This window comes from Protopterus annectens, chromosome 1.part1, assembly GCF_019279795.1.
Source record: "Protopterus annectens isolate FY-2018-M chromosome 1.part1, PAN1.0, whole genome shotgun sequence".
In the NCBI taxonomy this organism is placed as follows: Eukaryota; Metazoa; Chordata; order Ceratodontiformes; family Protopteridae; genus Protopterus; species Protopterus annectens.
In genome coordinates, this window is record NC_056726.1 from 1,398,444,102 (window position 1) to 1,398,470,378 (window position 26,277).

Consider the following 26,277-nt stretch of genomic DNA (forward strand, 5'->3'; position numbering starts at 1 on the left):
CATCCCTGCAGAGTCTCCTCCACCTGTTCCCTACTCTCACTACAGATCATAATGTCATCTGCAAACATCATAGTCCACGGGAACTCCTGTCTGATTTTGTCTGTCAACCTGTCCATCACCATTGCAAATAAGAAAGGGCTCAGAGCTGATCCTTGATGTAACCCCACCTCCACCTTAAACACATCCGTCACTCCCACCGCAGACCTCACCGCTGTCACACTACCCTCGTACATATCCTGTACCACTCTTACATATTTCTCTGACACTCCTGACTTCCTCATACAATACCACAACTCCTCTCTAGGCACCCACCCTGTCATATGCTTTCTCTATGTCTACAAAAGCACAATGCAGCTCCTTCTGACCTTCTCTGTACTTCTCCATCAACACTCTCAGAGCAAACATCGCATCTGTAGTGCTCTTTCCCTGCATGAAACCATACTGCTGATCACTAATCATCATGTCCCTTCTTAACCTAGCTTCCACTACTCTTTCCCACAACTTCATCCTGTGACTGATCAATTTAATCCCTCTGTAGTTACTACAGCTCTGCACATAACCCTTATTCTTAAAAATCGGTACTAAAACACTTTCTCCATTCCTCAGGCATCCTCTCACTTTCCAAGATTTCATTAAACAATCTGGTTAAAAACTCCACTGCTTCCACAGGTATGTCATCTGGACCAGCAGTGTTTCCATTCTTCATCCTCTTCATAGCTATCCTTACTTCCTCCTTGCTAATCCATTGTACTTCATGATTCACTATCCCCACATCATCCAACCTTCTCTCCCACTCATTCTCTTCATTCATCAACCCCTCAAAGTACTCTTTCCATCTCCTCAACACACTCTCCTTGCTTGTGAGTATGTTTCCCTCATTATCCTTTTTCACCTTTACCTGCTGCACATCTTTCCTAGCTTGGTCCCTCTGTCTAGTCAATCAGTACAGGTCCTTTTCTCTCTCCTTAGTGTCCAACCTTTTGTACAACTCTTCATATGCCTTATCCTTAGCCTTCGCCACCTCTCTCTTTGCCATGCACCTCATCTCCTTATACTCCTGTCTACTTTCTTAATCTCTCTGACAATCCCACTTCTTCTTTGCCAACCTCTTTCTCTGTATAGGTTTATAGTTTCATACTAGGCTAACTGCCCTTGTGGGCCATTTTAAGCCTAGCTAATTACCCCATGTGAGAATCAAACCCTGCACCTTGTGCTAATAAGGTAAACACCTTCACCATTATGCCAACATCCCACCCTACTCTCCTGTACTTCCTCATTCCACCACCATGTCTCCTTGTCGTCCTTCCTCTGTCCAGATGTCATACCAAGCACCTTTCTAGCCATCTCCCTTACTAGCTCTGCTGTAGTTACCCAGCTATTTGGTAACTCTTCACTGCCACCCAGTGCCTGTCTTAACTCATCCCTGAACTCCACCTCACAATTACCCTTTTTCAATTTCCACCATTTGATCCTTGGTGCTGCCCTCACACTCCTCCTCCTCTTCTTGATCACCAACATCATTCTACAAACCACCATCCTATGCTGCCTAACTACACTTTCCCCGGTCACCACTTTACAGCCTCCAATCTCCTTCAAACTGGCCCTCCTACATAAGATATAATCCACCTGTGTGCATCTTCCTCCACTTTTGTATGTCACCCTATGCTCCTCCCTCTTGTTAAAATACGTATTCACCACAGCCATGTCCATCCTTTTCGCAAAATCCACTACCATCCGACCTTCTGCATTCCTTTAACACCATACCTACCCATCACTTCCTCATCCCCTCTGTTCCCTTCACCAACATGCCCATTGAAATCTGCTCCAATCACCACTCTCTCACCCTTGGGTACAGTCATCACCACTTCATCCAACTCACTCCAAAATTTTTCTTTCTCATCCATCGCACACCCAACTTGTGAAGCATATGCACTAACAACATTCATCATTACACCATCTACTTCCAGCTTCATAAACATCAATCTATCGGACACTCTTTTCACCTGCAAAACACTCTTAGCATACTGTTCCTTCAGGATAACTCCTACCCCATTTCTCCTCCCATCCACACCATGATAAAACAATTTGTACCTACCTCCGATACATCTAGCCTTACTCCCCTTCCATCTGGTCTCTTGCACACACAATATACCAACCTTCCTTCTGTCCATCATATCAGCTAGCTCTCTCCCTATACCTGCCATACTGCCAATATTCAAAGTACCGACCCTTACTACCACAGTCCTAGCCTTTCTCCTCTCTTCCTGCCTTCGACCATGCCTTCCGCCTCTTCTCCTCCTTCGGCCAACAGTAGCCCAATTTCCGCAAGCACCCTGACAGAAATAGTCTGCGGAAAAAAAACAATCACAGAAAATAATCAAAAACTTTTGAATAAAATAATAAATGTTTTCTCAAATGTATCAGTATGGAAGGTAGTCCCCAATGGGATACTTATCTGCCCTTCGGTGAAGGCGCGTTAGCTGATGGCTGATCTCCCAAAGGCTAAAGAGGAGTGGACTCTTCAGTGGCAAAAAAGTGCTGAAGTTTTGGCACCCTTAGTTTTTCTGCTGCTTCTATCATGCAGGGCCTAAGTACTAAAGTGACATGCAAAAGGCGTATGTTTCCACAACATTTCAAAAACATGATACCAAATGGATATTTTTGGTTTATTTTGTAATATAAACGCTATAGGAGACGGCCCTTCACTAAAGGCACATTTAATTCTTGGTATGCCTTGTACAGGTTATGTGTCTTTTTAGGAGAAGGAGGAACAAGATTTGTGTTTTTACTAAAGGCATTGCTTACCCTTGCAGTAAGCCAATAATCTACATATTTCTGGCCAAAAATATTTTGACATTTCTTAATGGAAAGACAGCTGTATTTAGACTAAGGCAATAGGCCCTTCATCATTCTGAAGGACTTGACAATGTAGGAATTTTAATTTATTTATTTGCTAACTGCCTAAGTACATTCATCTGTCTCTGACTCTTTTCAGCCATAACCCAGACGATAAGGGAAAGGGTAAGACTAATGTCTACAGACAGTTTGGGACAGCCACTCAGTCAGCTTATGCCTGGGATGGAGAACACCAATGCATTGGGAGAAATCCCAAACAGGCATGGGGGGAATATGCATACATTTTGCCAGAGCTAAGAAAGAAGGATACAGTTCTGACTACAGCCCAGGCAACCCAGCTTTAATTAAAAGCTTGCAAGGTCAATGGCACTGGCAGGGGAGGATGTGCATGTCCACTGCAGGGGAGAAAGACCCTGTGTTTCTCAATTATATCCAAGATATCCACTTATGCTGTGCTGATGAGGTCAATAAAAAGGCTGAAATATGCATGTCCACAGCTAGTGGGGGTTGGGCTTTATTGGCCTGAATGTAACCATAAATAACTTAAAAAGTAAAAAAGTTATGGGCATTCACAAGACTTGTATCTGAAACACTTGCTGTCCTTAAGGGGGTCACTTGCACATATCTCATGGGCCACCACTGCGGGAGGTTTAAGATATCATGCATTTAAAACTCTAGTTTGGATGGGTTTTTCTTGCAGTTTGTACTGAATGGTTTGTCTGTGTGAACCTTTTATCTTTTGATTTGATCAAGGACCAGATAACATTAGTAGGCAGCATTTGTAAGCACAAGGTCACTTCGACTGCTTCCTCTCCTTGGAAGTTGGACAATTTGATCTAAGAAGCTGATATTAATGAAATCTGCAAAACACCAGACACACTTACTGCTAGCTGTGTAACACTCCCAAATGATGGACAGAAAATTAAAGTCACTTAAAATTAGGATATTGGGATTAATAGAAACGGACTCTAACTTGTCAAGGTACCTACCATGACTGGCAATGGCATGACAGTTATCATTTTCAGAAAGGGTGACTTCTGTCTTTTTCTTACGTAACAAAAAGATGATTTCATGGGAAGTGGAGAAGTCTTTTCCTTTAGTGCCAGTGATGGGTCACAGTAACCAACAATGGAAAGAATAGTTGTGTAAAATCTTACCATAACCATAGATGTCCTTCTCTTCTATGTTGCAGTTTTCTTAACATAAGGGATTTATTGCCAAAGGTAGTCACAATGTTCAGCCAGTATATAAAAGACTTTAACTTCTGCAAGGTATATGGGGGTCAATGTAAGCCAGCAGCAGGCATGGGCCATAAAAGTGACGTCTGCATGTACCATCCTCAGAGCTAAATGCTCCAGTAAGAACACCAGCCTATGGAACAAAGGAGATAAGCATACACCCTGGGAAAAGGCAAGCACCAGGGAGAAAGGTGGGAGGGATAGAATACTGCAACAGAGAAGAGAAGGACATCTACGGTTATGATAAGATTTTACATAACTTTTCTACATCCTTCTATTCTTATGTTGCAGTATTCTTAACATGAGGGAGAGGACCAAAGCTCATGAAGAAGAAGAAAGGGAGAGGGAAGGAGCAGAAGCAAATTTAAAAAAAAAATGGAGAATTGCTCTAGCAAAACCAGCTGTAGATTTGGAGATGCCATCCCAGTTTATAGTGTTTAGTAAAGGTATAAACAGAAGACCAAGTAGCTTCTTCCAAGATGGTGTTAGTATCCAAACCTTTGAAAAAAAGCACCAGAAGAAGCTACAACTCTCGTAGAATGAGCCTTTGCTGGAGTAGAAAGGCTCTTACCATGAATAACAACAAAAGGAAATTGCTTTAAAAATCCAAGAGGAAATAGTCTGCTCGGACACAGGCAATCCCAGAGCCCTGGGATGGAAAGAAACAAACAGCTGATAAGATTTTCTAATAGCCTTAGTTTTACATTTCCTGATAGCCTTGGTTTAATCTAAGTAAATCTGAGTTGTCTATGCACATCCAAGGTGTTTAGAACTTTCTCACTAGATGATTGCAGAGAGGGAAAAAAGTGGGCAAATGAATAGACTGGTTAAGTGACAAGTCATTCACAACCTTGGGCATAAAAGAAGGATTAGTACACAAGGAAACACTGTCCTTATGGAAAACCAGGAAGGGGGGAGAAGCCATCAAAGACTGAAGTTCAGACACCCTCCTGGCTGAAGCGATAGCTAATGTCTTCCAAGAAGAGTGTTGCATGGAAGCTGTAGCTGCAGGTTCAAATGGAGCCACAGTGAGTTTTTCAAGACAAAACTGAGACCCCAAGGAGGAGGAACAGGCTTTCTGGGAGGTCTGATGTGAAGGATGCCTTTAAAGAAGCATTTAACCTCCAATTTAGTGGCCAAAGAAGAAGATAAAGGCGACAAGCAGAAATGGCTGAAAGATGAGCTTTCACAGAGGAATAGGCCAATCCATCCAATGTTGTCTTGTCCATAAGGGAGTCACCAACAAGATTTTTGGTTTGTCTTGCAGAATCCTCAGCAGCACTTTCTGAATAAGAGAAAAGGGGGAATACATAGAGATACATCCCCTTTCATGAGAAAGAAAGGATGTTCACCTTCCACACCAGAGGGTCTGGAAATCTGGCACAAAACTTTGGAAGTTGTCTGTTCACAAGGGAGGCAAAGAGATAGTACAGTTGTGTACCTACCATAAATGTAGATGTTCGAGTGTATTCACTGTTTCGGTTATTACACTTGGGTTATCCTGCTGGCAGGCTACCCGCAGTCGGCCTGAATTCCAAAGTCATGGTCCGGCATCGGTTGCTGTCACCTTTTCCCTGACGTCAGTGCACCGGGGGTATACAAGATGCAGCTGATGCCATTTTCTTCAGTTTTTCTTGCCCCAGATGTCAGGTGCCCCTAAGAAGATATGCAATACATATTGCTTATAAAAACATACAGTAAAATAAAACAATACCTTCATCTACAAGCAAATACACTACATAGATTGTATAGAATAGAGAAGTACAGATAAGACCCAGCAAAAGAAAGGGGGATGGTGGGAGCGTAACCTGGACTGCAACAGTGAATACACTCGAACATCTACATTTATGGTAGGTACACAACTGTACTATGTTCATCGTATTTCACTGTTGCAGGCATTACACTTGGGTTGAATCCCAAAGCTGAGGAAGGGCGGCTGGGTCTAAATAGGATTCGGAGTGGCTAAGAGGTAAGTGATAATGTTTGGTAAAAGTGTGCACTGAACTCCAAGTTGCAGCTTCCAAAATTTCCTTGGTTGGTACTCCTCTGAGAAAGGCTGCTGAAGTGGCTGCTACCCTGGTAGAATGTGGCCTAATATTCTTAGGCACTGATTTGCCATGCTGAGCATAGCAGAAACGAATGCAGTGTCCTATCCATTTGAAATAATCTGCTTTGAAATAGCCTTTCCTTGTGATCCTGCAGCATATGCTACAAACAGTTGCTCAGTTTTTCTGAAAGCTTTTGTTTTGTCCAAGTAGAAGCGTAGCTGCCTGTGTATGTCTAAAGAGTGCAGAAGTCTCTCCCCTTTACTCTGGGGATTTGGATAAAATGTTGGCAAATTAATGGTTTGGTTAAGAGCCACACTGGATACTACCCTTGGCATAAATGTTGGGTTTGTCCTTAGAGAAACCCTGTCTGGATGAAAAATGATAAAAGGTTCCACTGCCATTAATGCCTGTAACTCTGAGACTCTTCTTGCTGAAGTTATTGCTAGGAGCAGAGCAGTTTTCCATGATAAGAATTTTATATCAGCTGTATTGGCTGGCTCAAAAGGAGGCAGTGTGAGCTTTTCCAAGACAAAGTTGAGGTCCCATGTAGGTATTGGTGCTCTCCTTGGGGGGTCTTATGTTTTTTGCCCCTCTGAGGTACTGTCTTAGCAGTGGATGTGAGAAAATAGGAGGTTCCGTATTGTAATGAGCTGAAATGGCAGAGGCATGGATTTTAATTGATGAGAAGGATAGGCCTTTGTCCAGCATCTCAGTTAGGTACTGTAAAATCTGAGGAATGTTTGCAACAAGTGGTTCAAATCTCTTCCATTTTTCTGCATAAGATTTCCTGGTGCTGGGCCTCCTGGCTTCCAAAATGACATCCAAAACAGCTTTAGAGAGAGGTGTGTTCTGAGTGGCTACATTATTTGCCATGCAGCCAGATTTAAGGTTCTGAGTTGGCTGTGCAGGATCTGATTGTTTTGTTGAGTCAGAAGATGAGGAATTTGAGGTAAAGTCCAGGCTGGGCCTTGAGACAAGCTCTTTAGGATTGGGTACCAGTGCTGGCGTGGCAGTCTGGGGATCAGAATCATTTCTGGCTTCTCTTGTCTGACTTTTAGGAGTACCTTGGGGAGGAGAGGCAGTGGTGGAAAGGCATAAACTGTTAGGGTTTTCCAGCTGAATGATAGAGCATCCACTTTCCATGCTTGTGAGTGATAAGTCCTTGTGCAGAACCTCTGTAGTTGGCAGTTTTGAGGGGAGGCAAAAAGATCTATGTCTGGGCATCCCCATTTCTTTGTTATCATGCTGAAGACCTGTGTATCTAGTTTCCATTCGTGAGGATCCATGAGGTTTCTGCTTAGTTCGTCTGCCAGAGTATTTTTCTTTCCTGGCAGGAATTGTGCCTGCAGATGTACTTGTTAGGTCAGTGCTGTGTTCCACAAAGTCATGGCTTGCCTGCAGAGGAGGTAGGAATGCGTGCCCCCTTGCTTGTTTATGCACCACATAACTATAGTATTGTCCGTCTTTAGCAATAGTTGTCCTGGATGTAGTAGATCCTTGAAGGCTGTCAGGGCATTCTGTACAGCTAGCATCTCTTTTTGATTGATATGAAGATGCATTTGGTCTGTGGGCCATGTGCCCTGAATACATTTTCCTGCCATGTGTGCCCCCCAGGCATAATCCGATGCATCTGTTGTTAGTGTCTGCTTGGCTGTGGGTAAAGTGAAAGGCTGTCCCTTGTTGTGGTGACAGGCTAGTGCCCGCCATCGAAACTCCTGTTGCAGGTAGGGGATAAGAGTTATTATTGTTTCCAGACTGTGGCAATGTTGAGTCCAAACACTTTTTAGATACCATTGTAGCTTCTTCATATGCAGTCTTGCATATGGAATTAGCAGAATGCAGGATGCCATGAAGCCCAAAGCCTGCAAAATTTTTCTTGCAGGTAACTGCGTCTTTGTTGCCATCATTTGAAAGTAATGAGTCAGTTACCTTTGCTTGTCTGGCGTGAGATAAGCCATCGGGGAATTTGTATTTAAGCTTGCACCCAGGAATATTATCTCCTGAGAGGGCACTAGTTTTGATTTCTTTTCGTTTACTGTGTACCCTAGGCAAAATAGTAATCTTTTTACAAACGCCAGATGCTTTAGTAGAATGTCCCTGTTCTCTGCTTGAATAAGGCAGTCGTCCAAGTAGGGGTACATTTGAATTCCTTTTTGTCTGCAAAATGCAATTACTGGTGCCAGACATTTTGTGGAGACCCTGGGCACAGTAGATAAGCCAAAGGGCAATGCAGAAAATTGGTAATGCATTGAGCCAGCTATGAATCTGAGGTATCTTCTGCACGATTGTCTGACTGGAACATGCAAGTATGCCTCTTTGAGGTCCAAAGTAACTAGGCCAAGCCTTCTTGCCCAGCATGGGTAGAAGTTGCTGCAGTGTCAACATTTTGAATTTTGGAACGTCCAGGAAAGTATTTAGAATAGACACGTCCAGTATTGGTCTCCAGGCTTTGTCCTTTCTGGGTACCAAGAAAAGTCTTGAGTAAAATCCTTGCCCCTGCTCTTGCTGTGGTACTTTCTAAAGAGCCCTCATGTCCATGAGAGCAGACATTTGTTTTTGTGCCTCTGCCCATTGATTGTGCGGCAGGTCTGGCATACCTTTTGACCTTGGTAGGGTGTGAAAGTGGAACCTTTAACCCTGAGAAACAATATTCAGAACCCATTTGTCCTGGGTGATCATGTGCCAGTTTTGTGAGAAAAGTGCTAGTTTTCCCCCCAAGGGGGCTGCCAAAAGGTAAGTGCTTGGTAATTGTAGAGGAAAGTCATTGGGACTGTTTCCTACAAGGTTGTGATTTGTCTTCTCCGCCTTTGGGGGCTGAAGCACCCCATTGTTTGAGGTCTGTATGAGCTTTGGGGCTGACATCTGCCTCTTGGGCATCTGTATCTGCCTCTTTGTGGCCTGTCTGACACTGGTAAGGACCAATTTTTAGAAGGCCAGTTCTTGCTAAATCTAGGTGGCTGAACCTGTAAGAAATCGTTTACTGTCTGCATTGATTTTGCTTTATCCTCCATTTTCTTTAACACCTCTTCTGCCTTAACACCAAACAAAGTATCGTGCTGTAATGGAGCATCCAATAATTTTGCTTTAACATGATCAAGTAAACTCTGTTCTTTTAACCAAGCATGCCTTCGAATGACAGAACCTGTAAATGCGGCTCTGCAAGATGCCTCTAATGAATCAAAACCACATTGCAAAGTATGCTTTCCCACTTGTTCAGCTGCATGCAATAAATCCTGCATTTCCTTGTTCTCAGGACATTCAGAGCTTGTAAGCATTTTCTGTTTTATCAAAGACATTAAATATTTTTGATATTTAAGCATGTGAAACTGGCAGTTTAAAGTCCTTACAGCTAAAGTAGCAGAGGTGTAAACTTTCTTCCCCCATCTGTCCAGTGCTGGAGGGAAACAAATATATTAAATGGATGCATTTTGTTAGTCAGGGTTTTTTGCAGTGGAAGCCTTGACCCCTTTGGGACCCTGAGAAATAGTTTCTGGATCAGCAGCAGGGTTTTTATAAAGAGATTTATGAGAATCTGGAACCCTGTAGTACCTATCTGGCTTAACTGGAGCAGGGGGTAAAGAATCAGGAGTCAAACTGGATTCAGAAAAAACATCAACAACAATATCTAGTACAGGGGGAATAGCCAGAGGCCTGTGCTGGGGCAATAAAAGAAAGTCTCTGAGCCTTTTCTTGGATTCTGAATAATCCTGGCTCTCCCAATGGAAATGTTCTATCATGATATGCAGGGTTTCCCCAGAAGAGTAGTCCTACTTGGACGACTGCCTTATTCAGCATCAGAGTCCTCATAGTGAGGAAGAGAATATCCCTGTTCTGAAGAGGAATCAGAAGAAATAGAAACCTGGTCAGAGGAGTCATAATCAGTGTTTTGCCGAGGCCTTTCATCAGGAGGGGGATGGGAACCCCTGATCAAAGTAATTAGGTCCTCGGCCATTTTGAGCATTTGTTTCCTTGGCATGGATGACTGTCCAGGAGAATGCTGTACATGTTTCTTTGTCTTTAAAGATGTTTTAGACTTTGCCTTTGCTGAAGTGGTCTTGATAGTAAGCTGTGTAGGTCTGAAGACACCCTCAGAAGCCGATACCTGCTCAGCGGCTCCAGACCCATCTGAGGGAATTGTTTCCGAAGACCCAATACCTTGAGTTTCCAGAGGCCTAGCTGTCTCCACGTGAGAGTCTGAGGCGGCCTGTGGCTCTGAGGTAGTGGGTGTCAGGGGCTGCGAATGCGCCTCACTGAAAACCGGCGAACCGGCGACTGGCCTAGAAGAGGCTTCGTCATCGGTTTTGGACCTCGGATGCCTGTCTTTTTCTTTGTCCTTGCGCTTTTTATGGACTCCGGTCGTTGGTAGTTCCGACGGCATTATATAGTTAAACCTTCGGCCAAAGTAATGTAAAGCAAAGTCAAACCGACACTTAATAGTGTGTTGGTTGAATCTAGCACAAAATCGACAACTAGCAATGTCGTGGTCAGGGCCTAGGCAAGGAATACAGTAAGAATGAAAATCCTTATGAGGTATTTGCTTCCCACAAGAAATACAATTGTTAACTTTTACTGACATGGGTCTGGAGCAAGAAAAAGTTTCCCCAATGGGGTACTTAGCTTTATTGAAGACTTCGGATCTGAAATTCAATTTCAAAAATCTCAGGAGGCGGCCGACTGGCACTTGTGAACTGCTTTTGCTTCGGGCACCACGTGGCAAGAAAGACTGAAGAAAATAGCGTCAGCTGCATCTTATATACCCCTGGCACACTGACATCAGGGAAGAGGCGACAGCAACCGACACTGGATCAGGACTTTGGAATTCAGGCCGACTGCGGTTAGCCTGCTAGCAGGATAACCCAAGCGTAATGACTGCAACAGTGAAACACGATGAACATCTACTTTATGAATATCCCACTGGTCGAGAATGTCCAGAAACACATTCCTGTGATGCTTCCATTCATGGGATTGAATCATGGACCTGCTCAGAGAGTCTGCCACTACATTCTGATTGGAAAAGGTGTACGCTGCCTGAATGGACACCTAGTACTGAGTTGCCATTTCCCATGCCATGAGGGCTAGCCTGCACAGAAGGTATGACTTTGTCCCACCCTGTTTGCTTACATACGAAAGAACTGTAGTGTTACCTGTAAACAGTTTTACAGGGCCTGGATGAAAAAGAGAGTGAAAGGTCTGTACAGCCAAGAGCAGGGCTCTCATCTTTTTTATGTTTATGTGCTCCTACCTTTGAGAAGGGGATAAAAGGTCTTGAACCTTCCAGGATGCAAAGGCTGCTCCCCAACCCATGTCTGAGGTGTCTGCCAACAATTCCTGAATTGGAAGAGGAGGATGCAGAGGAAAGGGAAATTTGCTAAATCCACCAACGAAGTTCCCTCTTCAGACAAGGAAGAAGACACACAACAAAGTCCAGTGAGTGTGCATGCTGGCTCCAAACTGACTTGAGGTACCACTGAAATTTCCTCATGTGAAGTTTGGCCATAGGTAACATGAGGATGGCAGATGCCATGAACCCTAGAAGGTGGAGTAACTCCTTGGATGTAAGAGACTGCAGAGGGAGGAGATCTTGGAAGAATTTGGTTAGAGCCTGAATTTTCTGAGGGGGCAGGGAGGCCAACATTAGATCTGTCTGGATTCTGCATCCCAAGAAGAGGTGATCTTGTGAAGGAGTGAGGAAAGATTTTTGGAAATTTATTCTGAAATTCAGCCTTTGAAGAAAGGAAATAGTGACATGGAGAGTCTATTGCAAGGTCTCTGGAAGAAGTGCCTAGAGCAGGAGATCATCCAGATATGGAAAGATCTGTATACCCTGGAGTCTGCAATAAGCTAACAGAGAAGCCAAGCATTTTGTAAATACCCTTGGTGCTGTACAGAGACCAAAGGGCAAAGCAGAGAACTGAAAATGTGATGAAGCAATGGAAAACGCAAATATTTCCTGAAAAGGGGATGAACAGGAATGTGAAGGTAAGCAACCTTGATGCCTCAGGATACCATAAAAGTTTGTGGAAGGATGAGGGGATACAAAGTCCCACTGTACGCATCCCTCATTAGACCCATTATAGAATACAATGCCCCGTTTGGTATGTACCTCTCAAGACATCTGCAACAACTGGAAAGGCCACAGAAATACCTCACTAAAAGAATCACAGGCCTAAAGCAGATGCCCTACGCTGACCGCCTTAAAAAACTCCAGCTATACTCTGTCGCATATCGTCTACTCAGAGGCGATCTTTGCTTAACATACAAGGCCATGTCAAACCCGGAGCTGTTGGACATGCTACACTTAAAGAAATCCCAATCCCTCAGAGCCACACGCTCCAGGGATCTAAACCTTGTCACCACAATAAACAAAACATGCTGGAGGGATAGGTTCCTGACCCAGAGACTCCCCAGACTCTGGAATAGATTGCCTATACATGTCAAGCAGAGTGCCTCTTTGGTCCTCTTCAAAAGGAACCTTGACTATTAGATGGGAGAAAGGAAATTCACCCCGGGGATCACGTCAGTCGCCCTGCTAGACAGGGGTCCAGGGAAGTAAATAGTGTGAGAAGAAATAGCCAGGGAATTGTTATGGCTAGGCTTGTATAGGCCCTAGGGCTGACAGCCTAGTACCAACCTATGAACCTATGAGAAAGCACACGGAAGGTTGGAACCTTCAAGAATGTGTTGAGGTGTGAAAGATCCAGAATGGGTCTCCAAGGGCCATCTTTTCTGTGAACCAGAAACCTCCTTGAGTAGAAACCTCTTCCTCTTTTGTGCAGTGAAACTTCTTACATAGTTCCCTGGGATAGCAATACCTGGAGTACCTGTGGAAAAATTAGTAATTGCTCTCAAGGTGGATGAGGAATACCAGTGAAAGGTGGAAGAGTTTCTCACACCATGAAATACCCTTTGTGGATAACAGAAAGGACCCACAAATCTTGAGTAATTTGCTCCAGACTGGAAGGGATAGAGAAAGCCGCAGAGAGAGTGGGAAGTGGTTGAGAAATGGTTGGTAGTCACAGACTACCTGGCTTGTCTAAAAAGAGTTATGTTTGAGCAAGAGTAGACTGAGAGGGTTTGGAAGCAGTAGGTTTCTTAACACTTGTCTTACTTCTGGAAGGAGGAGTGTGAGATTGTTTCCTAACAAAAGGAGTTTTAGCTGGGTAATTCCTTGGGAATTTAGGAACCGAAGATGCAAAGATGTGTTTTAGGTCTTTTAATTCTTTGCCTTTCTCCTGCAAGGACTTGAACAAGTCTGCTGCTGCAGCCCCAAACAAGCCTTATTATCTAAGGGGGCATCCAGTAATTTAGCCCTAAATTCATCAAGAACTGGCCAAAGCCTCAATCAGGAGTATCTCTTTAGAACACAGCCAGCAGCCACTCTGGCATATACTTCAGCTACATCATAGTTGCATTTAATGGAGTCTCATGCCACTTGGGAGGAAGCCCCCAAAAGTGCTGAAAGCTGTGACTTAACTTCCAAATCAGAAAGGTTCAGATGAATCTGAATAGCCTGAGAACAAAAAGCCAAAGCATACCTGGTCAGGGTTTGGTAACTGATAGAACAGAAAGCTAAGATGGCCGAGGTATACACCTTTTTACTCAATCTTTCCATGGTCTTACTCTCTTTATCTGAAGGGAAGAGAAGAGGATGGCAATAGTCTAGCAGGTTTATCAGCAGCCATAGGAACAGTAACTGGATCTGTTGATGGACATTTATAAAGAAATTTACAGTCCTCTGAAACCTTATAAAACCTATCTGGCCTTTTAGGGGCAGGGGGTTGAGAGTCCGGAGTCTTTGATGCAGAAGAAATGGCATCAAGAAAAACTGGTAAAACCAGAGGCAGAGCAGAAGGAGAGGAAGAATCAATTTGAAGCAAGTCATGGTACCTTTTCTGCACCTCAGAAACCTGACAGCAGTCCCACTTAAAATACTCCCTCATCCTGGCAATAGTCTCCCTAAAGGTGATGTCTTCACCAGGAGACTGTGGCACTGAACTCTTCCTCAGGGGAGGCATACTCCATGGGGGAGGTAATCTGAGCAGAACAGGCCAAGGATTCATCCTCTCAGGAATCCTCCTTTTCAGAAGAAATCTGGACTCTGACCCTTTTCTGTGGTGAAGATGTTAGAGAATTAGGAAAGGAAACCCCTGAGGGAGGTTTAAGTTCCAGAAAGGCATTGAACAAGCCTTGTGTGAAAGCTTGGGAATCAACAGGAGGGTCCTGAGGAGCAGAAACATGTTTGGTTTTCTGCTTCTTTTTCAGAGGAACATCAGCCCTGTGAAAGGTAGAGGAACTGACGTAGGCCTACATTCAATGACGTTCGTTGGATCGTCCTCCCTTACTAAGATGATGAGCCTCGGTTCCCCCTGTTTGTCTGAAGCAGACGTCTGCCAAAGCCTCTGAAGATGTGCTGATGGCAGGATCCCTTGCGGCCTCTGAAGTGTTACCCGCATTAGAACCCAAGGCAAAATCTGGACGGGTCTCTGGGCCTTCATCGGCCTCAAGAGAGCTATCTATATGGGAAGGAGCAGCTGAAGCTTCAAGACTAACTTTCTTATCCTTTTTTATAGCAGGCTCAGCAGAAGACCCCAACATACACAACTTAATGCTGCAAGCTAACTTTTCAATCTCTGATTCTCAAGGTAAATATTAAGAGAGGAAAGGTGGCTATGTAAGGTCTTAGGGACAAAAGCTTTACAGACAGGGCAAGACTTATAGTCGTGGTTGGGCCCTAAGCAGAAGAGACATTGATCGTGGGTGTCTTTATGTGGAATTTGTCTCCAACACTCCCACTTGCCCTTTTTGGATGACATGTAACCTCACAACAAAGCAGTAGTAAAATATAAAAGAAAATATCAATGGACCATTTAACTCTTGTATCCAACAAACAACTCAGGCTAGCAGACAGATTCGGACTGGCGGCAGACAAACTTCTGAGGAAAGCACATGCAGACTTCACTTTTATGGCAGACACTGGGTGCCATAAAAGTGTCCCATGCACCTTGCAGTAGTTGAAGTCTTTTGTGTAATGGCTGAATGTCAAGACTACCTTTGGCAGTGAATTCCTCATGTTAAGAATAGTACAACATAAGAACAGAAGGACATCTACAAATGCAAAGAAAAACAGCAGATACAGGCTTGGGCATAATATCACAGAGAGCTTCATTAACACACCAATCAGTGAAGTGGAGTGCATCTGGGTGGTGTAGAGACTAACACAAAAGTCAAGGAACTGTAGAGGTTGGTGCTAATATATTAGTAGCTGCCTGCTGTACAGTAGCTTCTCCTGAAACACTTATTCAACCATACTGATAACAAATACTCAAAATCTGTTGCTGGTGAAAGCATTATGTTATACACAAACATACCTTATACAAGTTTTTATAACAGACAGAAGAGTACAAAGCTGAAAGTCAAATGGATTGCTGCCAGGGAAGAAAACTTTTGGATACCTGCATCTGATCCTACTCGCATGAACAAAGGCAGACAGTTTCTATGCCATTGATCAGAGCAAGGGAAATGTGAAGTGAAAGGGAAGGACAACTACAAATTCTCAGAGGTTTCTGCCACGAATGGTGTCTGGGAGTGGCCTATGATGCAGAAGTACAGATTCCAGCTTCATTAATGGCATCATAATGGGTCAGTGGATATGGGCCCAGGTTTGCAATCCCAATTTGTTGGGCTCAGTCTTGACCACTGGCTAACACACACACATGTACATATCTCTCTCTCTCTATATATATATATATATATAAAAATATATATGTATATATATATATATATATATATATATATATATATATATATATATATATATATATATATATATATATATATATATATATATATATATGGGTCTACCTGATAACACTGACATGCCAAAACACCAACAAAATAACCGACACGACAAAACCGAAAGTTCAAAAACACGAAACTTCACATGCCCGACAAACCACAATCCCGACAATCAACAAAACAAATCCCTTTCCCAAAAAACACACACACAACACAAGCACACCAAAAACCTTACAAACCTACACTAAACCTTACAAACACAACTATCTATGCACTAACTTAACCCAAACCCTAACCCTAAGGTCCATCACTATCGCACACTTACCTGACCTACACCCTACCCTAACATCCGTCACTATCACACACTTACCTTACCCACACCCTGACCCTAATGTCCGTCCCTATCGCACACTTACCATAGCATGTTCGTGTTCTCAGCGTCAGGATTCTCAACTTTCAGTCTTCTCTGTTGTCAATCTTCTGGTGTCGGTTATCTCGTTGTCATTCTTCTCAGCTTTCGGCGTAATCAGGTAGACCCATATATGGGTCTACCTGATAAGACCGACGTGCCAAAACACCGACAACGAAATAACCGACACGACAAAACCGAAAGTTCAAAAACACGAAACTTCACATGCCCGACACACCACAATCTTGACAATCAACAAAACAAATACCTTTCCCGAAAAACACACACACAACACAAGCACATCAAAAACCTTACAAACCTACACTAAATCTTACATACCTAACTATCTATGCACTAACCTTAACCCAAACCCTAACCCTAAGGTCCATCACTATTGCACATTTACCTTACCCGCACCCTAACCCTAACTCACTTAATCCACCCCTAACCCTTAAGTCTGTCACTACCGCACACTTACCTTACCTGCACCCTAACCCTAACTCACTTAATCCACCCCTAACCCTTAAGTCCGTCACTATCGCACTTACCTTACCCGCATCCTAACCCTAACTCACTTAACCCGCCCCTAACCTAAAGTCCATCACTATCGCACACTTACCAGACCTGCACCTTACTCTAATGTCCGTCACTATCACACACTTACCTTACCCACACTCTGACGCTAACGTCCATCCCTATCGCCCACTTACCTTAACATGTTGGTGTTCTCAGCGTCGGGATTCTCAACTTTCGGTCTTCTCCATTGTCGATTTTCCGGTGTCGGTTATCTCGTTGTCATTCTTCTCAGCTTTTGGCATAATCAGGTAGACCCATATATATATATATATATATATATATATATATATATAGATATATATATATATATAGAAATATATATATATATATATATATATATATATATATATATATATATACACAAACACACACACATTTATATATATGTATGTGTGTACACACAAACACACACCCCTCTCAAAGTGAAATTCACGAGTTTTACCACTGCAGAGCAGTTTAGTATTTTGTCCTAGATTTGTTATATTATCACCACTGTCTTGCAGAAATTACCAAAAACTGCAAAGTACTGCTAGAAAATATAAAGGAACATTAAAATATGACAATCAACATTTTAAGGGTCAGCATTAAAACAAAAGCCAGGCAAAGTGAAAGATAACACTTTCTCTAGCTTATGAACAATGATCCTTTGCCATTGCAGAAAGCTGCTTTTAAGAAAAAACATGCACAGTATTTGAAAGACTAAAAGCATGTACCTAGAAGAGCATTGCGACCATTATCATCAGGAAGAAACCTCTTGTCCACAGCACAGACTAAAACATGGTCAGGAAGACTGGGTGACTTGGCACCAACAAGGATGAATCCAGATGGCAACTCATTATGTTCAAAAGAAACAAAACCAAGACGTAAATCCTTCCCTGCTTGGCAGTACCCTGAAATAAAGAAAGCAAAGACCAAAAATAAGAGTCAGCATGAACCAGAATTGCACAACAATTCTCAGTATAAAGACCAATTTCATTCACTATTTTTGGTCAGCTACTGTAGCTGTTCACTACCTTGAGTTTGACACCATTTAAATGTAACAAATAACTCCAGTACTAACTGTCAAGAAAAAAATACAGGCACCTTGGGCGTTTTGAGTATGATCAGTTTTGCTGTCATAACTTAAGAAGGATTTCTGCCACAAACTGAGATTAAAGACCAGTCTGACTTTTCACAGCTGACAGCCCTTCCTCAAAGGCTAGGCTGATGTTACTTTACCTCGGATGCCTTCCTTCACCTGGTATATAGGTGGCGTCTGCCTGTGCCGTTTTTAGTTCACTTGCCCCCCCCTTCAACTTGGTCTGCTGGGCCATATAATGCCTATTTTAGGGTCTGCTGATTTGGCTTAGCACAAGTTAGCTTGTGAATATAGAAAATTAGCCCTCCTTAGACAAACTGAACAAGGAGAGAAGGGGTGCAAGGAACAGTAGTGAAGAGGGGAAGGGGTATATGTGTATCGCTCCCATCCCTCATGGTCGTATTGAAGCACAGTGGAAAAAGGAAGGAAAGCAAGACTGCAACAGTGAATACACTCAAATTTCAACTCATGGCAAGTTGCCTCTGCAACTACAGGATCACTGCTACAGTCATAATTTACGAAGAATATTCCCAAAGCTTATCCATTTAAAGTTGGTACCTGGTTTAGTGTCTGAGTGAGAACTGCAAAATGGCTTTCAGGACAGCGGAGGTGAATCCAGCCCTAGCCCTAAATATCACATCAATTCCATTCAGCCTTTTCCACCAAGTGGCTGCTTAGGATGTACTGGATACAAATCCCTTTAAAAAAGGCCATAGTAGCAGAAGTGCCCCTTGTAGTATGAGGTCTGTCATTTTCTTCTAACATACTGCCATTACATCTATAGCAAAAGTTAATGCAGTGTGAAAGCCACAATGAAAAATCTAATTCTGTTGCTAGCCATTGTTGCTTGTTTTATGCAAAGGAGGCAAACAGTTGCTCCGAGTCTGTAAAATGGTTTGTTCTGTCAAGCCATTACTTTGATTGTCACTAAATATCCAAGGAGTGCACGATTCTTTCCCTCCTATTTTTTTATTAGAAAATAACACTGGAAATATGTTAGCCTGGTTCAGAGCTACCTCTGTGAAAAGTAAAAAATAGTAAATTTGAGTCACCAGATCTCTAAGAACCTGCAGGAAAGACTCCTAGCACATGAGAGTTTATAATTCAGGAACTCTGCTAACAGGGTGATATCTTTCATAAACACAGTTTTCTAGATAAGGAACTTCAGAGATATAGAAGCTCCTAGTTCAAAAGGTGTCAGGGTCAGTTTATTTAACACAAAATTGAGGTCTCAAGGGTCACTCTCTTCCTACGGGTTTCAGGTGGATCATGTCCTTCAAGAACTGCTTCATTGGGGCTTGGATACCAGTGGGGGAGTCCCCAGGCAGGCATGCTAATAAAGCTGAGAGATATATACCTTCACTATGCAATAGACTAAAATTGAAATGAATGGCTCAGAAAAGTATTTGGGGAACCACATAAACACAATTTGGAACTGGGTGCTGGTTCCTCCTCTGGCACCAGAGAGAATTTTTTTTTCATGTAGCTAGGTATGACTTCCTCAAAATTTTTAGCATGTCCTCAGACAAGAAAGAGGTAGTAGGGTCACATCTTCCAAGCTGCTAATCTGAGTGTGGGCAGTATGGGGAGGATAAAAGACCCTCCTATGATGTCTTATATAAGCATAAGGCATGAAAGGTTTCATCTTGCCATCTCCATCAGGGAGACTCAGCACTACCTGGACCAGAGTGGGACAATAAGGACTATTTCTATCCTCTCCTCTTTCAATTTTTGAACTATCCTAGGGTGTAAGGCCACAGAAGGAAAAGCACTGAGAAAAAAAAAGCATCCACCACCTAAGCATATCTGTTTGGCACTCTGGAAAATAATTCTGTCAGTTGTTTGATGCCTGGTGATGTAAGTCTACCTCTGGTGCACCCCATCTGTTCATTAGATTTAAGAATGTGTCTCTGTCTGTCCCTGTCTAGAACTGACTTATGTTACCTGCTGAGGTCCTGTTCAAGTGGTCTGCCATGAAGTCCTCCTAGTTTGGTACATGTAGGAGAAAACTGCATTATAGGGCCATTTCTGAAGCCTCTGTGGCTACACTGCACATATGTTATTCCCTTTGTTTATGTACTGCATGACTGTGGTGTTTTCTGTTATGACATGCAGGGTCCCAGATCTCCAGACCATCCTGAATGCTCTGAGAGCCTGAACACCTATCAATATTTATTTTAAGTTTATGTGCAGCCTCCAAAAGTCCTGCACTTTGAGGTTATTGATGTTTTACTCATGCCATATCTGAGGCACAGGTGCTTAAGGTGTGACTTGGCATTGTTGGTCTTAATGGTATGTTCTTCTTCATTCTGACGGTGTACCCAGCATTCCAAAACCTTGTTCACACAGGGTAGGATTTGGATGGTATGTTCCAGGGACTAAATCTCCTGATCCTAGGTACATTTAGGTGCCATAGAAGTTTACTCATGTGCACCCTGGCCTGACACCATGAGTATAGTGGGTGCCATGTGGTCCAGAATACTCTGCTGCTCCCTGGCTACCACCACTGATTTCCTCTGCATGTTATGGAAAAGGAACAAAAGCATTTCTACCTTTTCTTGTTGCAGGTAAACTCTTGATGAGTAAGTGTCCAAGAAGGTGCCCTGAAAGATCACCTTGCTGGACAGACATAGGTTCAACTTTTGTTCATTAAGCAAGACAATGAAGTTATGTCTTACCATAATGTTCCATCTGTGTTGTCGATCTTCCTCGGAACCCGAGATGGCCATCTACTTCAGCTTGCACTCTCCAAACTCTCGAAGCCAGGCTCTACCCATGATGCTCCTCTCAGAGGTTACCTCAGATCAAGTTTGCCAAGGAGTGGCAGTCAGATGTGAAAGGTCACGGATACATGATAGTCAGATTAACCAAGGCCAAATATGAGTCCTTAAAGGGAAACTAGCCAAGCACTAAATTCAGTCTACTAAGAGTCTCTGGATGGGGGAAGGAGGGTGGGGATGTCAAAGACTGGTGAAGATCGACAACACAGATGGAAAGTTATGGTAAGACATATCATCTTTATCTGATGTTGTCAATCTTCATGCAATCCTTGACAGTTGGACAGAGTCCCCAGCTACTTTAGCCTCGGGAGGTCTCATGGAAGAATATTCCTAAGCACCATAGAGCCAAAGGATGCTAGTCCTCTTGAGACCTGATCCAATTTGTAATGAGTGATAAAAGTATGATGAGAAGACCAAGTGGCTGTTGCACAAATGTTGTCTAAAGAAGCTCTGGCATGCTCAGGCTGCATTCTACATGAAATGCAGAATGAACTGGCACCCCACCTAAGCACCATATTCAATTGTAGCCTCACCTCAGGCTGTGCGCCCACTGAATGGCACACAGCAACGGTTATCTCACTTCACAAAGGGGAAGCCACCACAAACCCCAGAAACTACTGCATCATTAGCCTAACAAGCCTGGTCTGCAAGGCCATGGAATGTATCATCATGGATCTTATACACAAAGACATTGGTAATCTCCAAACTCTGGACCCCACCCAGTTCGGGTTTGTAAAAGGCAGATCATGTCTCATAAACCTGATAAGACTTCTTTGAAGCAGTCACCAAACCGTAGACGAGGGTAAGGTGGTTCACACAGCATATCTAGATCTCGCCAAGGCTTTTGACACCATCCCCCACTCTGGAATTATAGATAAACTCACTAAACTAGGTATAAATCCCTATGTCACAAGATGGGTTGCCAACTGGCTCACTGACAAAACCCACACTGTGAAAGTAGCAGACTCCAAATCCGACTTCAGACCAGTGACAAGTGGAGTACCACAGGGTTCAGTCCTGGGTCCTCTCCTGTTTGGTATCTACTTTTCTGAAGTACAGGCTAACACAGAAGGTCTTTGGCTAACGAAGTTCGCAGATGACTGCAAACTAGGAGCCATAATTGAAACTCCTAACGATGTGGACATCCTACAAAAGAGCCTCATTGAGACAGATGCCTGGTTTCAAAGCCATGGCCTCAAGCTCAATGCCAAAAAGTGCACTGTCATCCCCTTTGGTAAAAACTCTGTACCCATGAGCTACCACATAGGTGGTAGTCTACTTAACACCGAAAGTGTGATAACAGACCTTGGGACACAGGTGGACAGTAGTCTCTCCTTTGATAATCACACTGCCACAGTAGTCAAGAAATCCTTCCACGTGGCACACCTCATCACAAAAGGTTTCTCATCCAGGAAAAAAAGAGGTCATTGTTCCCCTCTACTCATCACTCATTAGACCCATTATAGAGTACAATGCCCCTTTTGGTATGTACCTCACAAGACATCTACAACAACTGGAAAGGCCGCAGAAATTCCTCACAAAGAGGATTACTAGCCTCAAACAGATGCCCTACGCAGACCGTCTCAAAAAACTCCAGCTTTACTCCGTCGCATATCACCTACTCAGAGGCAATCTCTGCCTAACATACGAAGTTATGTCAAACCCAGAGCTGTTGGACATGCTCCACTTAAAGAAATCCCAATCCCTCCGAGCTACACATGCTAGGGACCTAAACCTTGTCACTACAATAAACAGAACATGCTGGAGGGATAGATTCCTGTCCCAGAGACTTCCCATACTCTAAAACAAACTACCTGTCTATATCAAACAAAGCTCCTCATTAGCACTCTTAAAGAAAAATCTTGATGACTGGATAGGAAATAGAAAATTCACCCCTGGGATCACCTCTGTAGTGCTTCTCGACAGGAGCACAGGAAAATAATTTTCTTGAGTGGCGAAAGACAGGGTACCTTTTTGGCTAGGTTTACATAGGCCCTAGGGCCAATAGCTTAGTACCTATGTATGAACCTATGAAAGACTGCATAATTAGCTACTGCTCTTGCAGAATGGGCTTGAACTGTTTTTGGGGGCTGGAGTCCTTTAGAATGATAAATTAACGTGATGCAGTCGCTAAGCCATTTAGCCAAGGTAACTTTAGAAACTGGATTACCTAGATGGAGAGAAGAAAACACCACAAAAAGTTGGTTTGATTTTCTAAAAACTTTAGTCCTGTGAAGATAAAAATGTAGCTGTCTGTGCATGTCAAGTAAATGGACAGCATATTCTCCCTTGTTTGAAAATTTTGGGAAAAAGACTGGTAGCTGTAGAGTCTGATCAATATTAGCCTCGGAGACAACCTTGGGCAGAAAGGATGGATTTGTTTGAAGTGCAACTCTAGCCTTATGAAAAATTAAGTATGGGGTTTCACACGACCGGGCCTGAAGTTCCGAGACTCTTCTGGCACAAGTGATAGCCACCAAAAATAAGGTTTTCCAAGACAGATGTTTTAAGATACAAGTTGCTGATGGTTCAAAGGGGTTCACAGTCAGGACCTGAAAAACTACAGTTAGATCCCAAGGGGAAAGAGGTTCTTTAAATTGAGGTCTTAGCATTAGGAAGCCTTTTAGGAATGCTTTACACAATTTGTGTGACACCGGAGGGGCACCATCCAGTCCTATATGAAAGTTTGAAATTGCAGCTAGGCGCACTTTAATTGTTGATGCAGAGGAACCAGACTGGTAAAGTGAAGCCAGAAAATCTAATACTTTGTGGATAGGACTGGAATAAGGGTGTGTCTCATTATCCATAGCCCACCTAGCAAATTTCTCCCATTTACTTTGGTAAAATTTCCTTGTAGACGATTTGTGATAAGCGACAATAATTTGTCGGACAGGTGAAGAAATTGAAGGATGCCTGGCAATCATGGGAACTGAAGAAGCCATGCAGAGAGCTTGAGGTTTTGGAGAGTTGGATGCACCATGCCCTCTGGGTGAGACAGCAGATCTGGAGCTGGGTCCAGAATCCATGGTTTCCAAATTAAATGATGCCACAGGAAGGGAAACCAAACTTGTGGAGACCAGAAAGGGGCAATGAGGATTATTGAATTTTCTGTATTTTTGGCTTTCTTCAGGAACTGTGAAATGAGAGGAATTGAGGGAAAAGCATAGAGCAGACCGGGAGGCCAATTGTAGAGAAGAGCATCTCTGGGTGACTCCCCCTGAGAGGGGATTAGGGCAAAGTAACTTCTACAATTGTAGTTTAGAGAAGAGGCAAAGAGATCGCAGAAAGGTTGGCCTCAGTGGTGAAAAATGTTGTTTGCCACTGCTGGACTGAGAGACTACTCATGAGGCAAGAGAATAGTTCTGCTCAATTTGTCCACTATCACACTGGAGCTCCCTGGAATGTGTGTTGCTGTGAGAAAAGGGTTGGAAGAAATCGCCCATTGCCAAACTCTGAGTGCTTCTCGACACAAGTGGTAAGATTTGGTTCCCCTTGTTTGTTTATGCACCAGACTACTGACATGTTGTCCGTCTGAATCGTTACTGTTCCTAGAAGGAGGACATCTTAACAGCACTGCCCTCATCTCAAGTACATTGATAGGCAAGTTGGCCTCCAACTGGGACCACATGCCTTGGACTGTCCTTCCCATATAATGCCCCCCCCACCCTGTCTGGGAAACATCTGTGGTCACTATGGCTTGGGGCTGGAGAAGAATGAAAGAAAAGAATGACCCAAGAGAATCTGGTTGGAGTGTAGCCACCACAACAGGTCATGTTTCCAGCGACTGGTAATCAGAATTGGCTGAGACATTGGTTGGTGTATGACAGACCACTAGGACACTAGTAGCCATTGCAATATCCGCATGTGATAACTTGCGAAGGGAAAGAATGTTGTGTGTTTCGGCTTTTCCCGGTTAGGGCTCGCCACAGCGGAACTCCGGTCCGCTAATGATTGGCAGTTGATTTTTACATGCTGAGTTGCCGGCCCTAACGCACAACCTTCAACGAAGGTACGCCCATTGACGCATGTCTCCACAGAAGATGCTCTAGCTGAGAATCGAACGGGGCAACGTCTTGCTGTGAGGCAACAGTGCTACCGCAGCCCCACCACTGCGGATATTGTTATGTAAAATCTTACCATAACCATAAATGTCCTTCTCCTCCATGTTGCAGTATTCTTACTGTGGGATCCTCCGCCTCAGGCGACCCGAACATTGGCCCCTCTACAAAAGCTTTCAGCCTGGTTGTTGTTAGTGCATAGGATGTCACACGTAGGGCCACAAACCAGGGACCTTAAATGTGATGTCCGCACACACAGACCACAGAACTAACTGCCCAGTCGAACAGTAGCCAAAGAGATGCCAAAAGATGTCCTTCAGACTGGTGAAATGCCACAGACTGTCCAAAAATTATCCTAGTGCTGGTAGGGGCTCTATGAAGGCCCCTAGACCTCTATTTATGAAAACAGGGGGTCAGAAGAGATGGAAGGAATACTGTGGCATGGAAGAGAAGGACATCTATGGTTAAGGTAAGATTTTACACAACTATTCTATGTCCTCCTAATCTCATGTTGCAGTATTCTTACTGTGGGAGAGTACCACAGCTCAGGAAGGTGGAAGGGTGGAGGTAGAGGTAGCAGACTCCAGAAATCCTTGCAGGATTGCTCTTGTGAAACCTACTCTGGCTCTGGAGATATGGTCTAGTTTGTAATGTTTAGTGAAGGTATGTACAGTGGACCAGGTGGCTGCTTCGAGGATGGTAGCTGTGTCTAGGTCTTTGAAGAAGGCTTTGGAGAAAGCTACTGCTCTAGTAGAATGAGCCCTGATCTCCTAATTCAGGTTCTTTCTATGGTATTAGTAGCAGAAACAGATGGTTTTCCTGATCCAACAGGAACTAGTCTGTTTGGAGACTGCCTTGCCAAGGGCTCTGGGGTGGAAAGAAACAAATAATTGATTAGTTTTCTGATGGACTTAGTTTTGTCCAGATAAAATCTTAATTGCCTGTGAACATTCAGGTAGTGTAGTATTCTCTCACTGTCATTCTGGGGAGAGGAGACAAATGTTGGTAGGTGAATGGACTGATTTAGTGATAGCCTGTTTATCACTTTGGCCATGAAGGAGGGATTTGTGTGCAGGGTCACCCTGTCTTTATGGAAGATAGTGTAAGGAGGGCATGCCATGAGTGCCTGTAACTCTGATAACCTTCTTGCTGAAGTGAGGGTTACCAGCAAAACTGTTTTCCATGTGCACATCTGCAGGGATGCAGAAGTGGCTGGTGGCATGCCATGAGTGCCTGTAACTCTGATACCCTTCTTGCTGAAGTGAGGGCTACCAGCAAAACTGTTTTCCATGTGCACATCTGCAGGGATGCAGAAGTGGCTGATTCAAATGGAGTCAGCGTACGTTTCTCCAAAACATATTTTAGGTCCCATGGTGGGGGTGGGGCTTTCTGGGTGGTCTTATGTGCAAGACCCCTTTTAAGAACAATTTTAACATCCA

At 43.5% G+C, this 26,277-nt stretch overlaps 1 protein-coding gene across 1 annotated transcript in view; it reads right to left on the reverse strand.

The window, feature by feature from the left end:
- The window catches only part of GREB1 (growth regulating estrogen receptor binding 1), a 3,935,532-nt gene that overhangs the window by 2,704,769 nt on the left and 1,204,486 nt on the right, over positions 1–26,277 (reverse strand). Inside the window, exon 4 of the mRNA XM_044082225.1 lies at positions 17,636–17,812. Coding sequence (XP_043938160.1) covers positions 17,636–17,812 — 177 coding nt within the window. The remainder of the gene's footprint in view (positions 1–17,635; positions 17,813–26,277) is intronic.